The sequence below is a fragment of the Manis javanica genome, chromosome 12 (assembly GCF_040802235.1).
Source record: "Manis javanica isolate MJ-LG chromosome 12, MJ_LKY, whole genome shotgun sequence".
Taxonomy (NCBI): domain Eukaryota; kingdom Metazoa; phylum Chordata; class Mammalia; order Pholidota; family Manidae; genus Manis; species Manis javanica.
The window spans coordinates 2,351,780-2,371,924 of NC_133167.1; the positions used below are offsets into that span (position 1 = coordinate 2,351,780).

The following is a 20,145-nucleotide window of genomic DNA, read 5'->3' on the forward strand; positions in this document are numbered from 1 at the left end:
GCAAACTTGCCCATGGCTGAAACCCATTGATTGGCAAGACCCCAGCAAAAACCAGGGGTTCTGCTATAACAGATGGAAAGAATGGAGAGTGAAGTAAAACGGCGCACAAATCCAGCTGGTGTGAGGCCGGAAGCGAGGCCACCTTTCCAGTGCAGCGGGAGGGAGGTGTCTGTGGGAGGGTGTGAGGGGTGAAAAGATTATCAGAAATAGCAGATACAGGGAATGTGCGAGGGAGTCACTGAGAGGGGAACAAATGCCTTTATTTAGTTTATTCATTCCTGGTTTCACCCCACAGCTTTAACACCTCATCTTCCCACCATCAAGATGTAACAGAGGCCCAGAACCAATGGCCTTGCCCACAAGTCTCCACCACATCCCCACCCCCCAGAGCACGGCAGGGACGTCACCTTGCATGAAAGCTATGGGTTTCAAACACTTTGGGACATTCTCCAAACTGGAAATCCCACTAAGCAGCAGACTCACCCAGCCGTTTAAGCCTGTGAGACACTCGGAGGGCCTCCCTATGACACTTAGGGCCCCTCAGAGCAGTCTGACGCTCAAGTTTAAATGAGTCCTCTCCAAATCATTAGGAACTTTCCAAAGAGCCAGGGTCACTTCCACCTGAAATGGGTATATCAAAATTACATACAGCCAATTCTAATACTCACTGAGATAAACAGCCCACAAAATTAAGGCATCTGGGGGGGGGGATTAAAAGGGAATAAAGCATTTATTAAAGTTACAATGACCTATCAAAGCTGTCCCTCACACTTAGGAAAGCTCTCACTCAGGCACAGTGCAGAAACATTCCTTGTCCCAGTGGCTGTGTGGCAAACACATTCATTAGCAGGCAGGACGGAGAAGCGGAAGGGCAGCGGTACATTCTCCCCAGGCCGCAGGCCCCGCTGCGTGTCGCCCTCATGCCTGACACAAAACAGGTAGTTTGTAGTGGTGCAAACACGGAGCAGAGCAAGGACCCTGCTGGCTAAGCCACAGCAGCAAACCCATTTCACACACACACACACAGAGCTGTGCCCTGACCGCCACACTCCAACCGGGCTTGTGCACTTTCACATTTTTACTTGGAAGAGATGTGAAATCAAAACGGCATAAAGAAAGGGAGTCCCCCAGGCACTCCAGACACCGAGCAGAAGGCAGAAGTCACCCCGCCTCTCCACACTACCTCCTACCTCCACCCCACCGTCCAGCCAGACTTGGTAAGTATATATTCCACACATCACTGCACTTCAAAATCAGCATGTCCTTTCTGTGGAAGTCTCCTGGGACAGGATCCCACTCCAGCTATGCGTGCTTGTCAGCTATTTCACTCCACACCTAGGGGGTCAGGTAGTGCAGGGTGGGGGGGGAAGGCAAAGTGAGCCAGAGAGAAACAACCAGGGCCAAACCAGGCAGTTCCGGGAGGGCCATCCAAGCAGGCGGGGAGTCCAGACCCTCACGGCTGATCACTGAGCACCCGGAGAGCAGTCCTAGGGCCAGCAGACCTGCCTCCAACGCCTTCACCAACCCAGGGCCGGAGGTACAGGCCATCCTCAAGTGAGAAGGCCACACAAATATCTGGGAGTGTCCCCCAAGAATGCAGGGGTGGCCAGAGGCCCATCAGCACACAGGTCAGCTCTGCCCATCAGCTCCAGCACTGCCAGGACATAAGGCCGCACGCCCAACACCGCACACGGCGATCTCAGTCTGTTCTTGTGCTACCAGGGAGCGGGAACGCTTCCACACCCTTCAGCACCGCGCGGGCTGTTCCACGAATCCAAGGGGAATTTCTCATCATTACATAAACACACACTATAGCTAAACTGGTCCCCCGACTTTGGGATTTCCGGGGCTGGCAAACTTAAAAAGAAATTCTGGGGCTCCACAATGGGCAGCCAACTTTTTTGTTTTGGGCAAATAAGAGCATTTTAAAAAATAAAAATACTTCCCTCTATGATGACCTTCATTACATAAAAGGACATTTAATCACCCAAATTAGGAAGGACCTAATCTAATAGATGACCTTTAAATTGGATAAACTTGACTTCATAAATTATTTAGTGTGTGTCCTCATGCTTCTGACCCTGAGTGCCCAATGCCTAGAAGCCGGGCCTCCATGACTCCCGCCGGCAGGCTCTGCCCGCCCTGGCACTGCCTCAAACGCGCATCCCCTGGGAAGAGGGACAGTAGAGTACAAGGCACAGACCCCTCAAGTACAGAGTGCTTCCACATGTGCTCTCCCCCGTGTCCGCACAGAGCCCTGTGGGAAGGGCACTCCGGAAGCCCACCCGCCTGAGGGCGGCCCCCACCGATGCGCCGCGGCTGCGCCGCTCCAGGCAGCAAGCGCGGGCAGGTGCCTCTCGCGGAGCCAGGCTGCCTCTGCCCTGTGTTCATCTTTCTACTTCTACCTGAACCTTTTACTTGCAGTATCGATTCATGGAATAAGGAAAAAGAAAACTTCAAATGATGGCACATAAGCCTGAAAACAGAAACACAGTCAACATTAGGAAACTGCTAATTGCCCTTTCTCTTTAAAATTATCTAACAAGGGCATGCTGACCAAAACTTACCACATGTCAAAGCAGAACACCAATATCCAAGTATTCGCTGCCCCATACCCTTTTCTGGAACAAGGCAGAGCATGAATAAATAAACATACAAATAACAAGCGCTATGAAAAGGCACAGGTGTGTATGGCATTGAAAGGTTTGGGAATATATTCAAGACACCCACCCAGGATGCCAGAGCTGGATTCTCAGAGGCACCAATGCTGCCGCCGGCCCCAGACTGACCCCAGCCCACCTGAGCACAGCAGCCAAGGCCCAGAGTGCAGGACGCAGAGCAACAGCCAGCAGGCGCCCCAGGTGGCAGAAGGGCCACAGGCAGGCACTCCCCGGACCCGGCTGGCAGACACCCCAGCTCCTTACCCGGGTTTCCCCTGCCCATAGTGTCCTTCCCTAGGAGTGGGCACCCCAGGGTTCAGAGGCACGATCCGTAAACTGCTCCAATGGGGAGAGTCACTCTTTCCTATTCTGTGCCCTATGCCACCCAACAGAAGAATAAGGGCGCTTTAGTGCGGTGAGTGCCACTCGGACCAGACAGGTACGGCCTTAAGCAGCCAGCGCCCTGTTTCCAACTTGAGGGTCGACCTCAGAGCTGCTGGATTCTGAACAGATCAGCAAAAGTGGGCTGAATGGAGAGCAAGCGGCCTGTCCTCTGCACAGGCGGAACTGAAGCCCTCGCCTCCTCGGCCAGGCCCAGAGCACACGGTAAACCCAGGAGCAGAGCAGGGCAGCCCCTACTCCCTCACTCGTCCACTCTCCAGCCACACCACCTCCCTGGCCACGTCTGGACAAGACCCAACTATGAGGATCAACTCAGTCCCTCCTTTGTGCAGAGACCCTGGAAAACTGGGTCAAGGCCCCAGGAACAAACCCTGCACTTGTTTCCCTGGGCAAGGAGCTTGACACCCACTCAGTGCTGGGCCCTTGCTTCTGTGCGGCCTGAAGGCCGTGCCCACACATGTGGGACTTCTGCACTGGCAGCACTTCCAGAAGGTCTGAGAGCAGAGCCACCCTCCTACCCCAGGCATAGCTCCTGGGAGGCCCTGTCCTTTGGAGGCCCCTGCAGAAGGCAATCAGGGGGGCAGACCCAGAGCGCGTTTCAGAGCGGCAGCACAGCTCACCCACAGAGAGCCTGAGCCAAAGGGCGGCAGGAAGAAGCCCCCAGTTACAAGAGCAGGGAAGGTGAGCTGGGCCTACCAGGAAGGCAACAGGCCCGCTTCCACACCCCAGGGGCTAGGAAGCCCCCTCCCGAGGCCCAGTCCACCCATGGGGGGCTCAGACGTCCATACACCCTTCCCTACGTCTCAGCAAGCCCCACCTGCCCTAGCCACAGCCCAATTTTGGTCCTGGTCCCACCTTGAGTGCCAGAAAAAAATGCGCGGTCCTCTGCCGCTGAAGCCCTGCAGCACCTGGCGCTGGCTGTAATGGCCCTCAGTGGCCACCACCAGCCCCGCAGTCCCTCTCCTCTGCCAGGAAGACTCTCCTGACTTGAAACAACCAACCCCAAGCTCCAAATGCACCCAGACAACTAGGCTCCTGGTGCTTTAGGAGTAGCTCAGCCCGGGCTCAGGCCTCAGAAAGCCATGCCCCCCTCACGCCCCCGTCACAGCATGTGGCCAGCCACATCCCTTCCGTTGAGTGAAGCCCCCGGTCAGTGGCTGTGCCTCCCGCTGGTCATCAGGGAATTTTCTCCTCAGCCCCCTGGGTGCATGGTTTCCCACAGCCCATCCGCAACACCCGAGGTGGCTTCAGAAGTCTGTCCTCAGGTTATGCCAACAATGATTAAGCCCTGCCTGTCTGCTACATGAACACACACAATGATGTTAATAATTAAATAAACAGCTATCATTAGTTCAATTGTTACAAGTTAGATTTCTCTTATTACAGAAAACCTAAACATAGATTTGGAATCTGTGTTTCTAAACACTTCTCAAGTTACAATCACGAGATCCAATAATGGTCCTCAGGCTTCAAATTACAAGTGTGGTTTCCCTGGAAACAGCACACCTGCCATGCCCACTGGCCCACTGCCTCACTCTGCTGACACAGCGCCCACCCAGCTGCACAGCCCAGGTGTGGGTGAGCCCTGGCCACAGCCAGACATCAGGACGGTGACCCAGCTCCCCACTTGTCCACCACTGCCTGGCAGGCCAGGGGAGGGCATCTGACCTTGCTGCTGGCCCCTTTCTCAGGCTTTAGAGCAACTACCAAGATATTAGGTCCAAAAAAGTGACAAGCCATCAACCAGCCACCAGATGTTCTGTCCACTGGACACCAAGCAACTTAAAGCTTGGAACCATCCAGAAGGTGACTGAACTTCCCCCTTTCTGGCATGTGCAGGACCCAGAAGATGGCACTGCAGGTTATTTTCCTCTGTTAGAACTGGCAGTGAATGCTGTTGGGGCAATCCTTGGTCCAAACGCACGCGTCACTTACTGGCTGGTTCTTCAGTGTTGGCATCCACAGTCAGTTGCTGTCTGGAAGCCTCCCAGAGTGAAACAGCAGAGACTCCTGAGACGGGCTGGCATGATGCTAGGCACAGTTAGCTGGCTCAGCACTGGGGAGCTGGGAGTGGTAGATTTAGAACAAATGCAGACACTGACTCTTGAGAAAACAGACCATCCGTGTGGCCAGGAAACCATCTTTGAACAAAGACAATTCACATGACAGTCCCGGCACAAGAGGACACCAAAGCGGCAGGGGAGGGTGTGTGCAGGATAAACGCCACACGCCAACCCCAGGAGCAGGAAAACCAGCCAGCACATTCGAGAACTGCACTTCTGTCCCCCACTCTTTTACCAAAACTCCCTGCTCACTCAGGTGTTAGGAGGCTTTGATCCAGCGATGAAATAAAGAAGTAAACACACGGAAGCACTGTTCTGGAAAGTGCTAGTCGTCCCCCGCCCCACCCCGGGAATGGAGGCAGCCTCCACCCTCAGCCCATACCTGCACATACTTCAAGGCCCTTTTCATTAATATGCAACTATGAAAATCCAAAACAGAGATACTGAGGAAGAGCAAACAGAAGCTTTGTAGAAGCCTCTTGGCTGCCAATGACAAGGACTGTGAGATGCCACAGCCCCCCAGATGGAATCACAAGCCATGAGAACAAGGCTGTCTCTGCTCTACCGACAGCCAAATGGGTCTCAGCAGCAGCGACAGGAAGTGGTTCATGAGCCAAGGACTGGTGTCGCCTCCCGCAGGCCACCTTCCTCCTCACTGCAATCGACCCCTGCACTTGAATTCTACTCATAGAGCAGAAACTTTTTTATGGGGTCCGGCAGAGGCAGCGAGGGAATCACATGGAGTCGGTATTTGCCAAGAGCTCTTCTCACAGCCACACGGCACAGATTCAGCAAGGTCCTGGGGACACCTAGAATGCCATGGGAAGACAGGGAGAGACAGAGGGGGGAGGTTAATTCCTCTCCAAAGACCTCCAAGCCCAAAGGCTGGCTGTGACCCAACAGAGCCGACTCCCACATTTTAGAGAGGAGAGCAGGCCCCGGTGAGGACGGTCTTGTCACCTGCCCTTCTGAGGAAGGAGTAAAACCATCCTTATGACCTGGGGCATCTGCTCTCTGGAACAGCTTCACCTGGACTCCGTGCAATTCTCTGGACCGAGAAAGAAGAGCTGACTGCTGAAGGCCTCAGCAGGTGTGAACACCAGGCCTTCACCACCTTCAGCTTCTATTCCTGGTCAATCCCAGAACCTCCAAAGGGACTGGCAGGACACAGGCCGAGCAGTACAGAAGAAGGACAGGTGACAGCTTCACTCCAGTCCAAACAGCCTGGTGCCCATCCTGCCTCAGGAGACAGGCACAAACACAGGCGGCTCTGCTCGGTCAGTACAGCTCCGACTGTCTTGCGCCTTCTGGGAAAGGCTCAACAGGAGCCCATTTTAACAAGGGGTTTCGGAAAATCCACCAACAAAGACACAGTAAGCTGAAGTTCTGGGAGAGGTAAGGGTCAGGGAAAAGGTTGTCAACTCAGATGCCCTCGAGAGCTGGTGGGAATAGGGCTGGGTCTGGGCAGGTCACACAGGACGCACAGCAGCCTGCAGAGGACACGAAGCCCATTTCAGAGTCCCAGAGACAGCCTCTAACACCACCAGGCATCGAATGCAAACTCTCTGGCTGTCAGCTTATTAATTCACTTAAAAAATTCTTTCTTCATAAATAAGCAGATTGTGGCTCTATTGTAACAAAAATGACAGGTAATCATGCAATCCAAATCAACGGTATTTGAAAGGAACCAAAGAAAGCCAAGTGAGGGTCCCCACAGAAGGAAGGGCTTGCAATTTGTTGTAAGGCCAACATTGAAAACCATGGGTAGGTGGAAGAATTTGGGGTCACAAAGCAGAGCAAAGGGGGGAAAATATAATTCCAGGAATTGAGAACATGTACTTTAATAGAATTCTTGGTATCAACTCTTGGTGTCTAGGAAATCAAAAGACCAATCTTGACAACTACTCTGAAAAACTCCTAGTCCTAAATGAAGATTCTGACTGTTTAGTTGAAGGTTTTGTTTTTCTAATCGCTCTAACTTGGCTCATTCGGTTGACACAGACTGCAAGTTGGAGCTACTCAGGGTGCTTACTTCTGGCTTCTCGGAAGACCTGCAGTGCCTCGGGGTCCACCTTCCTTCTGCCTCTCGACTCCGGACCCAAGGATTCCCACTTCACCAGGCTCAGGTTGGCTCCAAACTCTACGAGCAGGCTCACAAAGGCCACCTCGCAGCCGTGACGCAGGACAGCATCCATGACACAGCCAGGGGAGCCCCTGTAGAAGCCCTGCGTGTTGACAGGACCGTTGCAGTTGAAGTCGGGGTTCGCCCCAGCCTGGAGGAGCAGCTTGAAGCACTGGAGGTTGTGGTAGGCCGCGCTGATGTACAAGGGGCAGACCACCAAGGAGGTGAGGCGCCGGGAGAAAGGGGGCCGGATGTCGGGAGTCAAGTGGTGGTTGACATCGACGTCAGCCCCGTACCTACAGGGGAGACACAGGGACAATCAGACCTTGCAGCAGACTAACCACCGAAGCCCGCAGCTTCCAGAGGAAGCCCAAAGCGTCCAGGGGAGACGGGCCTGGGCTCTGTGAGCACCGGGGAGCCTCGCGACTCCTCAGATCACAGCGGTCCCGTTACTCCCAGCAAGGTAAGACAGTAGCCAAGAACTGGAAATCCACTCACACAAAAACATTCCTAAGGGTTCTTTCAAACCTTAACTATCCAACAATCCCACAGCTATTTAAGCTATTTTGAACCAAAGAAAACAGAGGAAAACTTCCAAACTCATCTTGGGAAACCAGCAAACCGCCACCCACAACCTGACCGCAGCCGCGCTTAAGGGCCGACCCAGCCCGGTGGGACGGCAGTGAAGGGGGCCCAGAGGTGCGTTAGGAGAGCAACACAACTTCACGGGGCTTTTCCCAGACAGCAAGGGAAGTTCCAGTACCAGAAATTCTATTAACATAACCCATCATATTCACAGAACTAAGGAGAAAATCCTGATTATCTCTACAGAGGCAAAGAGGCGTATTATACAATTCAACACTTATGCATGTTAACAAATACTCAAAAACGAGGACGTGACAGATATTTCCTTAACATGATAAAGAATATTTCTTCAACCCAGAAGACAGCATCTATCTAACAAGGACCACTAGGAGCTTTCATGCTGAAGCAGGAGCAAGACACACACACACGGCCATTTCCTGGCCCGCTATTTTTAGAGGCATTTTAAATAAAGGTATTAGTCAGTGCAATTAAACAAAAGTAAGTAACTGGCTTATTAAGACTGGAAAGGAAGAGGTAAAGTTTTCCCTATTCTCAGAGAATAAAAACACAAGCAATGAGAGAACTTATTAAAGTGGCAAGTTATAAAACCAGCAGCCTTCATTTTTACAAACAAAAAAGTTCAAAGATAAAATGGGAAAGACCTTATTTAAGGTAGCAAAACAAACTTTAAAGTAAGATATCTAAGCATAAACTTAACATTAAATGTCCAAAAGTGCACAAGGAAAATTACAAAATACTACTGCAAGTCACAAAAGTCGACCTTAGGAAATAGACATACCAGTCTTGGACAGGAAGGCTCAAGATCATTAAGATGTCGATCTTCCCTGAATTCATTACATAAATGAAAATACCATTCCTAGAGCTAAATAAGTTGATTATAAATAAATAAAAGTAACATACCTGGAGCTACATAAGTTGATTACAGTTAATTTGGAAGAGCAAGCAAGAAAAGATTCAAAAGCAAAGCTTTTTAACATGAAAATTAAACATAGAATAATTTTGACATGGCAGAGAAAACAGCAAAAGCCAAGTAAAATAGTTAAGGGGCAGACTGGGGGAAGGATACAAAGGGTGAATATCCTTAATATGTAAAGAGCTTCTAAAAGGAAAAGATCACATCGCATAGAAAAATTAGCTTGAGATGCTGGAAATGCCTCTTAGCCATCAGCCTCTCTCAAAACAAATGCAAATTAAAACTACCCTGAGATACCACTTCCCACCTACCATTGGAAAAAATCTAAAAGTTTCCTGGCCAGGTTTTAAAGAAACAGGAGATCTTATTCATTTCTGGGGGCAACTCAAAAGGGAGCAATCCCTCTTGAGGGAAATTTGGCAATAGCTGGCAAAATTACATCTACATTCACCCTTTCATCTATCAATCACACTTCTTAGAATCCATTCCCATGATGTATTTGCAAAACTCTGCGAAGACATATGCACAAGGCAGTTCATCACAACATTCCCCCTAACAGCTGAAGGAAGGAAACTACCCATCACGAGGGGTCCATCAAGAGGGGACTGGCTGGATGGCCCCTGGTCCGCCCCACATGGAGGGCCGAACCGCTATGAGAGGGAAGGAGGGGCACCACTGAACACTGCTCAGGAGGGACTGCGGGGCGCACCAGGGAGTGAGAAGGCTGGCCAGGGGGATGGCAGGGTGGAAGGCTGCAATGCATTAGGTGTATGACACACACCCAGGCACATACACATGTCTGAGCATTTTTTAACAGTGGAAGGAGAAACCACAGAACTTTTTAAAGTTCTCTAGGGGAAGGGATGAAGGACACAAAGATAAAAGCTATTGAGTTTATAGATTTAACTTCAGAACCATGTAAATATGCACTGTAAACTAAATGAAAAGCAACCTCTAAAAGTTGAAAGCAAGAAGAAATACTTTAACCCACTGTGTTCCCACTTGGCGCCATCAAGTCCTGCTGCCGGGTGGCTTTTTCAGGTGCCCTGACCATGCAGGCTAGCCAGACCACTGCCCACATCACACGCACCTGGAAGGAGCCAGGACAGGAAGCACAGCCCGGCAGCAGGGCAGCTTCACGCCACGCCCCCAGCGTGGGCACACCCACGGCACTCGCTGCTCCCTGGGGCTGTGCGGGAGCCCTCCTCCTCCGAGGCCCTGGGACAGCCCCGGTGTGAGGAGCCGAATCCCACACGGGCGCACAGGGATTAGAGGTCATCAGGGTGATCTCTCAACTGCCAACGTGTGCAGATACAGAAACAAGATAGAAATGTGCACACGTAACCTCGCTGTGCCCAGCAGGAGGACCTGAGAACAGCACCCGCAGGCACTGAGCACTCCTAGTGTCCAGACCCTGGTTTTAAAGCACCCTTCTCCACCAAAAGAAACCAGGACTCCTTGGAGAAAGACTAATTAAAGCACCCAAGGCAAAGTACAATATGATCCCAGAATAGCTTTTCATATCAGCGAGTAAGGATCAGCTCAAAGAACGACGGGGAGATGTCACAAGGAACAAGCACAGAGCTGGCCTGCTGGCGCTCCCCACAGCCAGACCTGAAACAACTTGACGATCAAAATGTGACAAAATAATGGATTATAATTTATGGATAATACAGCAAACTCTGAGTCTGCACAAATAATTGAGTAGATTAAAAATATGGTGAGAAATGGGGTCATACATGATTGCAAAGGGAGAAAAGCACAGCCCCGTGTCGGTGGACTCCGGCCCGAAGCCCCCACCTGACTCCAGTGCGAGTTCGCCTCGGCCAGCCAGCACCTGCTTCCTCGTGCGCCCGCAGCCCCGGCCGTCCTGTGGTCCTCACAACTCCCGCCGACCCGTATTTCATCTGAACTAGGACATGGCAGCACGCCGGAAGTAATGATGACGGCCCAACATGCAGGGCGGGAACCAGCCAGCGGCTGCGGTACCTCTGAGTGTCCCAAGGAACCTGCCTCTGGAACCAATACAGCTGCACTGGGCAGCCCAGGCCTGAGGACTAGGAAGGCCAAGCGGGCTCCGCGGCAGTCCGCGTCCCCCCACGCCGTCAGCAGGCACCACGAGGCAAGCACCACCCACTCTCCAGGTCTCCTGGGAGTGAGAGAGGCATTCCGCACAGAGCCACACTGCAGAAACCAGAATGTATTTCACACCCTTAACCAACGGAGAAAAGGAGAACAAGACGTCAGCCGGCGACCGCTTCTCCTCCCCACTGCTACAGACACTCTTCCAAATCCTTTGCAATGCTGGGCAGTATGACAACCTGGTGTTAGCTGAGCTAGGGGAAAGACAGCCCTTCACCCACTCATAAAAACACACTGGATGGAATCCAGTTAATTTTAATCCTGAATATTTTCCAAAATCCCCCTACTGCTTTTAATGTCACCAGCAAGGAACCACTGGGATAACTCAATGAATCAATACAACTTTTGCACATATAAAAATACCACTTGTTACATTTTTTTAGAAAACAACAGCAATATATGTCAGTGGAATTTACAAGTAACAAAACGGAGGTTACTTGCAGAGGAAGAGCAAATTACAGCAGCCTGGCCTAGGAGGGACAGTGACATAGGAAAGGCAGGAGTTGAGTTTAGACTGTATTTAGACTATTATCTGTCCAATAACTTAACCCATCACTGCCATTTTCCAAAAGGCAATTACCTGGTAATTTAGAATACAGAAAGCTTCTCAGCAGACCAGATGTGTTCTCAGTGCCTCACTGTAAAAGTAATGTCCTATGCTCCAGTAAGGGAACAAGGCGTCTTAATAACATTCTCTCACGAAGGGCATCTGTGCATGTACTTCTGAACATCAAGCCTGCACTGAATTCAAAGCAGGTGTGCATCGTGAACTGACTGAAATGCCCAAAGGGATTTCTGGAACCCAGATGAAATTTCACTATTGATCCTACTCACAAACATCTCCAGATTCATGACTTAACATTCTCTGAGATGCAAAGAGATGGGACTGAGGTAGCTTAGATTATCAGGCTAGAAATACTTCAAAAGAAGGGGCAAAGCATCACAGCTTTACCACTGTCTTTTAAAACAACCATATCACTCTCATTTAGCTTTCCAAAAGTCAACTCCACAGCATTTAATATATAAAACCTTTGAAGGAATAAACATATTCTCAGAACGTCATTTAAAAACTATGTTCTGCACTGGGTGTGGAGAATGCCAATTTCCTGTTCCTCAGAACCACCCCAAACCCTTACCTAACCCTTTCAACGGAGAACCAGCTCCCCGAGCGGCACTCTGTCCAACAGCAGAACTAACTGCCTCCAGAGAAAGCAGGGAAAACAGCATCTTTGGTAGAAAGAAGTCATTGGAGACATGGAAAATGAAAATGCAATCTGGTTCAAATTTTACAAATGTAACCAGTGGTAAAATTAAAATAAAACCATAAACATAAACCACCTAAAATAATATAAAGGGAAGCAAAGAAAATGTACATTATGCAATAAAGATACAAAATAAAGGAATAGTTAAGAAACAGGAAGATAACAGAAATACACCTAACATCATGGTAATGCTGACTGTATTTTTAAAAAAAACAAAGAATCCCAGACAGTCAAATAATAAAGGTGAGTCCCCAAAAAACTAATTAAACCCACTAAGATTAAAACTAAATAGAACAGAATGCTGTGTAAACAAGCCTTCAAGGAAACCCACAGTTCCCTTCTGTTTTGATAATGAGTACAACCCATAAGCCAAGAACTTTTATGAATTCAATTAGCATCAAAACACAGGAAGCCAAAACTTTGAGAAATACAGGGGAAACTGATAAATCACAACAGTGACAGAGACTGACTGACATCTCTAATTTGGGGCAGACCCAAAGGTTAAAAATGAAAAAAAAGACAGAGCAACCTTGACCACATAGCTGAGGCTACCCTGTTGTACTATGCAAACAAAACATCACGGTCATGTACTTTGTTGAGGTCCATAACAACGCAGTTTGACATTTAAAAAATAATGTTAAACATCAGAGAATCCCCAAAATGGAAATTATATGGTTTACATCATCTGAGCACAATGTAGTAAAATCATAAGTTCATAAAAATTTGTATTAAAACTTTCCCTCCAAACCAACTTCAATTAGACCTATTTTTAAAATGAGATAAAAGCTTAGAAGATACGGCCAAAGCTACAGGCAAACACAAATGAATAACCTCTAAAGTTTACATTACTCATCAAGAAAAAAATGAATAAGCACTCGGCTCAAAAATTTAGAGAACAAAACAAAGTAAAATTAAGGAAAATGGGAAAAAAAGATAAAAATAGAAACTAATCAGTAAGAGCAGAAAAATAATTGAACTGATAAAGCTAGGTAACTCCTTAAAAAGACGAACAGAGTAGACAAACCCTCTTAACACGTCTAACCTGAGAGAGAGAAAAAAGCAAATACACACAACAGAGCGCGAGCGCGAGGCTGCAGAAGCCAGCAGCAGTGTGCCGCGCTCTCTGGGGGCCCATGGGGGGCACTGGCGGCCGGGCCTTGGCAGCACTGACCTGATGAGGGCCTTCAGGATGTCGGCCCTGCCCACCCGAGAGGCGTGGTACACGGGCGTGCTGCGATGGTGCCGGCTTCCGTTGGGGTCGGCGCCAGCCTCCAGCAGGATCTGGGCACTCTCCAGGTGTCCATTCACCACGGCCACGTACAGGGCGGTCTGCCCCTTCACATCCACCAGGTCCACCTCCGCCCCCTTCCGGATAAGGAAGTCCACACAGTTCCCGTGGCCCGCAGTGGCCGCGATCCGCAGGGGTGTGCAGGGCAGCCAGCCACAGCACCAGACAGACTTCTCGTTGATGCGGCTGAGAAAGAACACAGGGAGCCAGGCTGGGAGGGGTGGCCGGAACCTCCAAGCTGCCTCCTCTCGTGGAAGGCGGCGTCCTGTGAGACAGAGGGGAAAGGCAACCTCTCCGGTCACCCTGCCCTTTGATGACGCTTCCATCTGTGTTCTTGTCTACGAAGTGCTTTCGTGTATTTACCCTGCTGGATTTGTGCGTGTGGCAGGACAGGCATTACAGCTCCAAGGACACATTCCCAAAGAAACACACAGCAACAGAAAATACTACCAAGAAACAAGACAGTCACTGAGCCCACACACAAGAAGAAAGAAAAAAAAATGTACTAGGAAAAACAATATGAAAACACTTGGTCTAAGGCTAGCTGAACTCTATTTTATTCTACTGTTTTTACCCTACTATTACAAATTTAAGGTTTTCTTTGGGTTCCAGTCATTCATATTAAATATTCATTCATAATCCATGTGATGCCATTATAACAATCCCTTCTAGATATTTAGAGTTTTTAAAAAAATAATGATACCTGTTCTAATAAAATAATGCTAAGACATCAGAAGGAAAAGAAGAAAGAAACCTATTCCTACACTGTTGGAAATCCTTCCCTTGGGACCTACACACAAAAACAGTTAATAGCCTCAGTATGGACACATAGGCATCTCTTCTTCCAACTCACTGCCCGCCTAGCCCTAACGGGGAAACAAACGCAAAAAAAGCACAGCAAGTTTCTGGTTGCAGGTAAGACCAAAATATAGTTGGGACACACAAAACAATCACAGAACACCCCAGAGAGAGGGAAGACCGTGCTCTCCCTGGTGTCCCGAGTGGGGGGAAGTTAATATCAAGACTCCTCAGCTATAAGGGCAGCGTGCTTGGAGAAAGTGGTGGGATTTGGCAGGGCACCGGCAGCAAGAGGGCAAGCACACAGCACATCTCTGGGTGAGAAGACAGCTGCCCAAGATGGGCCCCAGGCCCTGCAGGCAGAGGGCTGAGGGCCAGCGCGGCCAGAGAGACAGGCACAACAGGAGCGATGCACATGTGGGCACGGCAGGGAGTCTGGACCCAAGGGGGATAACCAGATGAAAATAATTACGGGGAGTGAATTTACACATACAGCTTAGAATAAAGAGCCCCAAGAGACCTGCATGGGAGCAGGGCCATCAGGGAACAGAGTGGCGGAGCCCTTGTCAGGAGGAGCACCAAGGAAGCTGACCCCCAGTGGTGGCCAGAAGTTGCCAGAAAATATAAGGTCAACGACAGAGTTGGACTTGACCTCGGGTCTCCCTACCTCCCGCAGATGTGACCGAGCTTTCTCAGTCTCCTTTTCTCCCCATCCTCTAGAACTGGAAAGCATGAGGGTCTTCAGCTGCAAACCAGACACAGTCGTGCACCCCTCAGGACATGGGCCTCAGTTTGGTACAGCCCAGGAGGCCTGAGTTCTGAGCCAGGCCCAGCAGGGAGGGATGCTCACCTCCGGTAGCTCTCCTCCTGCAACAGGCTCCTGAGGGTCTGCAGGTCCCCCACGTAGGCTGCGTCATGGAGCCGCGTGTCCTCACAGTGCTCCAGGGGATGGTCACAGAACTGCTCCCTCAGCCACTCCTTCAGATTAGGACCTGCACTGAAGAGAGGGGCTCCGGTCAGCTCATGGCGACCTTGCTGATCCCACCACGAGGGGGCGCCACCTGCAGCAAGCCCGCCCCTCCTGGAGACTGGGCCCTCTCGAGCTCTCAAGAACAAATCATTCCCATGTCCAGAAACTTCCAGTGCACAGAAAAAGTTTCCCTTAATGAAACTAGCACATTCCTGACACAAAACCTGACAATGATAATTTTTAAAAACACAATGCAGCAGAAGATAATGAGCTAAACTTACCTAATATACAAGATCCTATACTCTTAAAATACAGATTTGCTACTAAAATACTACCAAAGTGAAATTTTAAATATGTATCAAGAACCTACCATAGAATTACTCTAATTCATTCCAAAAATGTAGCAATGTCTTAATATTGGGGGAAAAAGAAACATATCACCTCCTGTATTACAAGACACTTGAATTTGGCAAAATTCAACAGCCAGACAAATGAGGCTGCTTGTGACATGGACAACTCCACCTACCATGCCAGTGTGGGGAACGGCCACAGGGCAGTCCACGTGGGTAACCAGCGTGGTGCACGGAACCGAACCCAAGTCACACCTCAGGAACAGATGCACATACACAGAAAGCCAGCCCTATATGATAAGACTATAAAACTGACACGCTCCACAGGGGGGACTACAGTAATTAAGCAGTGAGAACTATAGCAAGTACTTGGGTGAGACGACACAATGCTAGGACAATTTTAAATGATACCAAATAAATTTAGAGGTTAAGAAATCTCTTTGGGGTTTTTATAGGAGATGTGACGAAATATTCTTAAAGTTTATTGGTAATATAAATGACAATCACTTTTTTTTTTCAGTACATACGAGAAGAGATCTACCCTACCAGATAACACAACTCATTATATCCCATCAGAAAAGGATAAACAAATCAAACAGAATCATATGCCCAAAAAAGACCTCAGCATAAAAAACTTAATATGTGATAAATGGGCATCTAAATCAGTGAAGAATGGAAAGAGTAGCTGCTACCTACTGAAGGTTTGTGTCCCCCCAAAATATATGTTGGAATCCTAACCCCCAAGGTGGTGAGGTCATGCAAGCTGGTGACCCCCATAAAAGGGATCCGTGGCCTTAATATGAGATTCCCAGAGAGCTTCAGGCCCCTTCCACCACGTGAGGGCACAGCAGGAAGACACAGCCCCTCATGAAGCAGGGAGGAGGCCCCCGTCCACACCATCTGCTGGTTCCGTGGTCTCAGGCACCAGAACTATGAAAAATAAATTTCTGTTCTTTATAAACGACCCAGTCTGTGGAACTGTTACAGCAACAAGCTGTCAACAAATTCGTGCAATTAAATACCTCCCTGCAAACAACTGTTCTTCACCTCACCCTAGAGCCCAAAATATTCTCCAGATACTTAGGAGTTTTGTAAACATAACTAATTACACAGACAGGAGCACAAGAAAAGAGCAGGAAGTCGTATTACAGCATTCAAGCCTCTGTCTGGCCAGCTGTCTAGCCTGTGACCACACACACTTGTCCTGCAGGCCCCTCCACAGGTGGGCTCTTCCCAATGTGGAAGTTGCTTTTTACATTCAAATCAAATCTCTTCGGAGTACCTACTGTATACAAGGCTTGGCCACAGTACAATGTGGGTGATGAATACGTTTCCCTGTCCCCAGGATTTGACAGTCCCCTGGAAGAGGTAAGACACAACGGCCACAAGCAGGTGGGAGAGCAGGTTCACAAACACATGGGTCACTCAGCTGCTCCCACAACCAGACCTGCAACAGATCTACAGGCAGGCACCGCGGGCCCCCTCGGGACCACCATCCCAATTCAGATGTTTCAGTTACTGCATAGTTTCACCCCAGAAGAGTGAAAAAGTTCAAAGTAGGAGTGGGTAAGATTCAGCAGGCGTAGGGCAAAGACTGACAGGTGAGTTCGCTAAGTTCTTCCCTGGGCCTCCCTTTGCTGACCTCTTTTCAACCCACTGCCAGGCCCAGCTCAATACAGCCTCCCCTCTCCCAGCTCCAGACCCAAAAGTAACTTTGAGTTTGTATTTTTCTGATCAGCTTTTCCAATGACAACACAGTCACCACACAGAGCACTTAAGCTTTAGCTGGACATCTCTGTGGCCTCTCCACTCCAGGCCTGCAACACACTAAGTAACAGCAGCCCCGTGTGGATATAAAGTCCTTGTACGTGGCCTTCGTTCCAGGGACTCCTCCGCACACTAGCAAGCAGTCGCCCCTCTATCCACCTTAACACCCCTCCTTCCATTCCCTCGCTCCTGGGAAATGACGTCCCAGACCCTAAGCTCCTGGCTGCCCTCAGGGTCAGTCCGCACCAGCCAAAGCCCAGGAAGGAGGGGCCTTGTCTGGCCTGTTCCTACTCACTGGGGTGTCCCCAGTCCCAGCAAGGATTCTGCCAATGTAAGATCTTCAATAAACATTTGTGGAAGGGGTGGATGAAGGGACGGGAAGAGGAAAAGCCCTACTTGCACCGGACTCGGTCAACACTGTATCTTAAATTACAGCATTTGTAAGAGTTAGAATAATAACAAACTTCTCAGTGGAGTACTCAGGACCTCATGACCTCTTAGGAGGGGTATTCTCCAAACACACAGCCCAGCGTGTAAACTCCAAAGCACATAAATGCGTTGGTACCCAGGGCAACAGAGAGGGGATCCCCCCACAGGCCAAGGGGGAACCTCTCCTGAACAAATGGGCAGTTGTTTATGCAGGAGCATTTCAAGGCGAAGCCCCAAGCGAGAAGGCTATTCGGGGCGGTGGGCGTGGCCTGTCCGGCTGCCTCCTCCGCCGTGGGCCACGGGCCGCACCTGCTGTGTCACCGACAGCCCCGGGGGCGGCCTGTCGCGGTCCCTGGGCCGCAGCACCCGCGCACGCCGTGGACGCGGGAGGGGAGGGGCACCGGCACCCCCGGGGGCTGCGCCCGGGGGCCTTCCTGACCGGCACGCCCAGGGCCGGGAGACGGCCCGTGTCCTGCTTCCACACTCGCGGCCCCTCAAATCCAGCGCGGCAATTACGGGGCAAGTCCCCCAGGAGAGGACGCCGGCGCGAGGCCTGCGCACGCCGCGGCCGGGCCCCCGTCCCCGCGGCCGCGCGCACGTTACCTGCGGGCCCCGGCCCGGCCCGCCCGCCGGGACCGCCGCCCTCCGCCATGGGCGCTCCGCCGTCCGCAGCCCGCCAGCCCGCGCACGGCCGAGGGCGCCCGCACACCGGAAGCAGCGCGGCGGGGCCACTTCCGGCGCCGCGGCTGGGGGGCCGCGCAGTGGGCGCGGCTTCTGGCGGGCGGGCCTCCCCCTCGGGCGCCGGTGCCCCGAGCAGGCGCCCGGGCCTCCCTGCGCGCCCCGCGGGCAGAGCCGAGCGCCGACGAGGGCCGCGGGGCGCGCGGGGAGGCTGGGGAAGCCCGCCCGTCCGGGGACGCAGCCTAGCGCGCCCGGCCACCGGTCGGCCCACCCCGCGCGCCCCCACGGAGGGTCGTGGCCCCCTGCCCCGGCGCTGTGGGTGGGGCCTCGGGAGACGTGGGTTCGAATCCGACCTCGCCGGGTAGTGGGGCGGCTGGGGGGCCAGAGGAGGTCCGCAGCGGGCAGCAGTGGCCCCGCGCCCAGCCGCGGTTTAGGAGCAGCCCCGGGAGCGCGTGGATGCGAAGGATCCTCGCAGCAGCTTGTGTTGGATGAGCCCGGCGGGGCTGGTATTAATATTAATATGGTATTAGTGAATGCCCCCAAATATTAGATAACAGCCCAAAGCCTGACACAGCGTTAGTTGTCAAACCACGTGACTTGAGTGTTCTTAAGCGTGGATTCCTTAACCCAGCAGGCCCTGCTGGAAAGCGGACAAGGGAAGGGGACCTCCTGCAGCGCTGGTCGGACCTGCGCACAGTGGAGGGCAGCCCTGGCGCTAGGAGTGTGGTGGAGCCCCCGGGGCTGCATGCAGAGCTAGAGGGCCTGCTGGCGGGAGACAGGTGCAGGCCAGGAAGCCTGGGAACTTAAGAAACAGGGCAAGCATGGAAGCAGCCCACATGTCCAGCAGTGGGGGAATGGATAAACAGAGTGTGGTCTATCCATACAATGGGCTGCTTTGCTGTTCAGCCTAATGCTGACCTGTGCTACATGTAACTTGGATGAAGCTTGAGGACATTATGCTGAGTGAAGTCAGCCAGGCTTAGAAGGACGAATACTGTAGGATTCCACTCACAGGAGGCACCTAGCACAGGCGGTGGGATGGTGGGTGCCAGGCGCTGGGATGAGGAGTTAGTGTTAAATGGGCAGAGTGTCAGTTTGGGAAGATGATGAAATTCTGAAGATAGGCTGCAGGACAGTCTGAATGTACTTAATACTTAACACTACTGAGATGTACACTTTTAAAAGGTTAAAATGGTAAAATTTCTTGTGTATGTCTTACCAGAAAAAAAAAAGAAAAGAACCATGGTCCTCCCGCCTCTCCACCCCAGAGATCCTGAGGGAGTTGGTCTGGGTGTGGCCTGGACTTCACGGTTTCAGAGGCTTCCAGGTGATGCTAACACGCAGCCAGGCCTGACAGCCTTGTCCCCACCGACCTCAGCCGCACTGCCTTCCTGTCCCTGTTTGTCATCACCTTTGCAAGGAGAGGTTAAGTGGCCAGAACAGAATGTGGCTCCCATGCCTGGGCCTGGCTCTGAAGAGCATGAGACACCAGTCAGTCCATTGCATCCTATCCCCCTTCCAAATGCCCACCCAATTTGGGGTAGTGCTTTCAACAATGGCAGGTGCTGAAAGTGGCACTAACCCTCATGCTGTTTTTCAGAAGGCTCAGTGCAGTGCCCAAAACACAGTGACCCAGGTGGAACCACCCAGCCCCACAGCTGCACTCAGGCTTCCCCATCTCTCCAGGGCCTCCAG

General features: G+C 51.2%; 1 protein-coding gene across 3 annotated transcripts; it reads right to left on the reverse strand.

Moving 5' to 3' along the window:
- Positions 1 to 239: 239 nt before the first annotated feature.
- ASB1 (ankyrin repeat and SOCS box containing 1) lies at positions 240 to 18,502 on the reverse strand. Of its 3 annotated transcripts, none has more exons than XM_037009616.2 (5): positions 18,376 to 18,502; positions 15,107 to 15,248; positions 13,342 to 13,723; positions 7,158 to 7,543; positions 240 to 5,934 (listed from the first exon to the last, which is right to left on the reverse strand). In XM_037009616.2, exons 2-5 carry the CDS (start codon positions 15,171 to 15,173, stop codon positions 5,807 to 5,809), a joined length of 963 nt encoding a protein of 320 aa, XP_036865511.2. In that variant the 5' UTR covers positions 15,174 to 15,248; positions 18,376 to 18,502; the 3' UTR covers positions 240 to 5,806. The 3 variants fall into 3 exon arrangements, with proteins under 3 accessions (XP_036865511.2, XP_036865510.2, XP_036865512.2); XM_037009615.2 differs by having other exon boundaries at positions 13,342 to 13,644; positions 18,376 to 18,496; XM_037009617.2 differs by having other exon boundaries at positions 15,107 to 15,253; positions 18,376 to 18,492.
- Between the last annotated feature and the right edge of the window lie 1,643 nt (positions 18,503 to 20,145).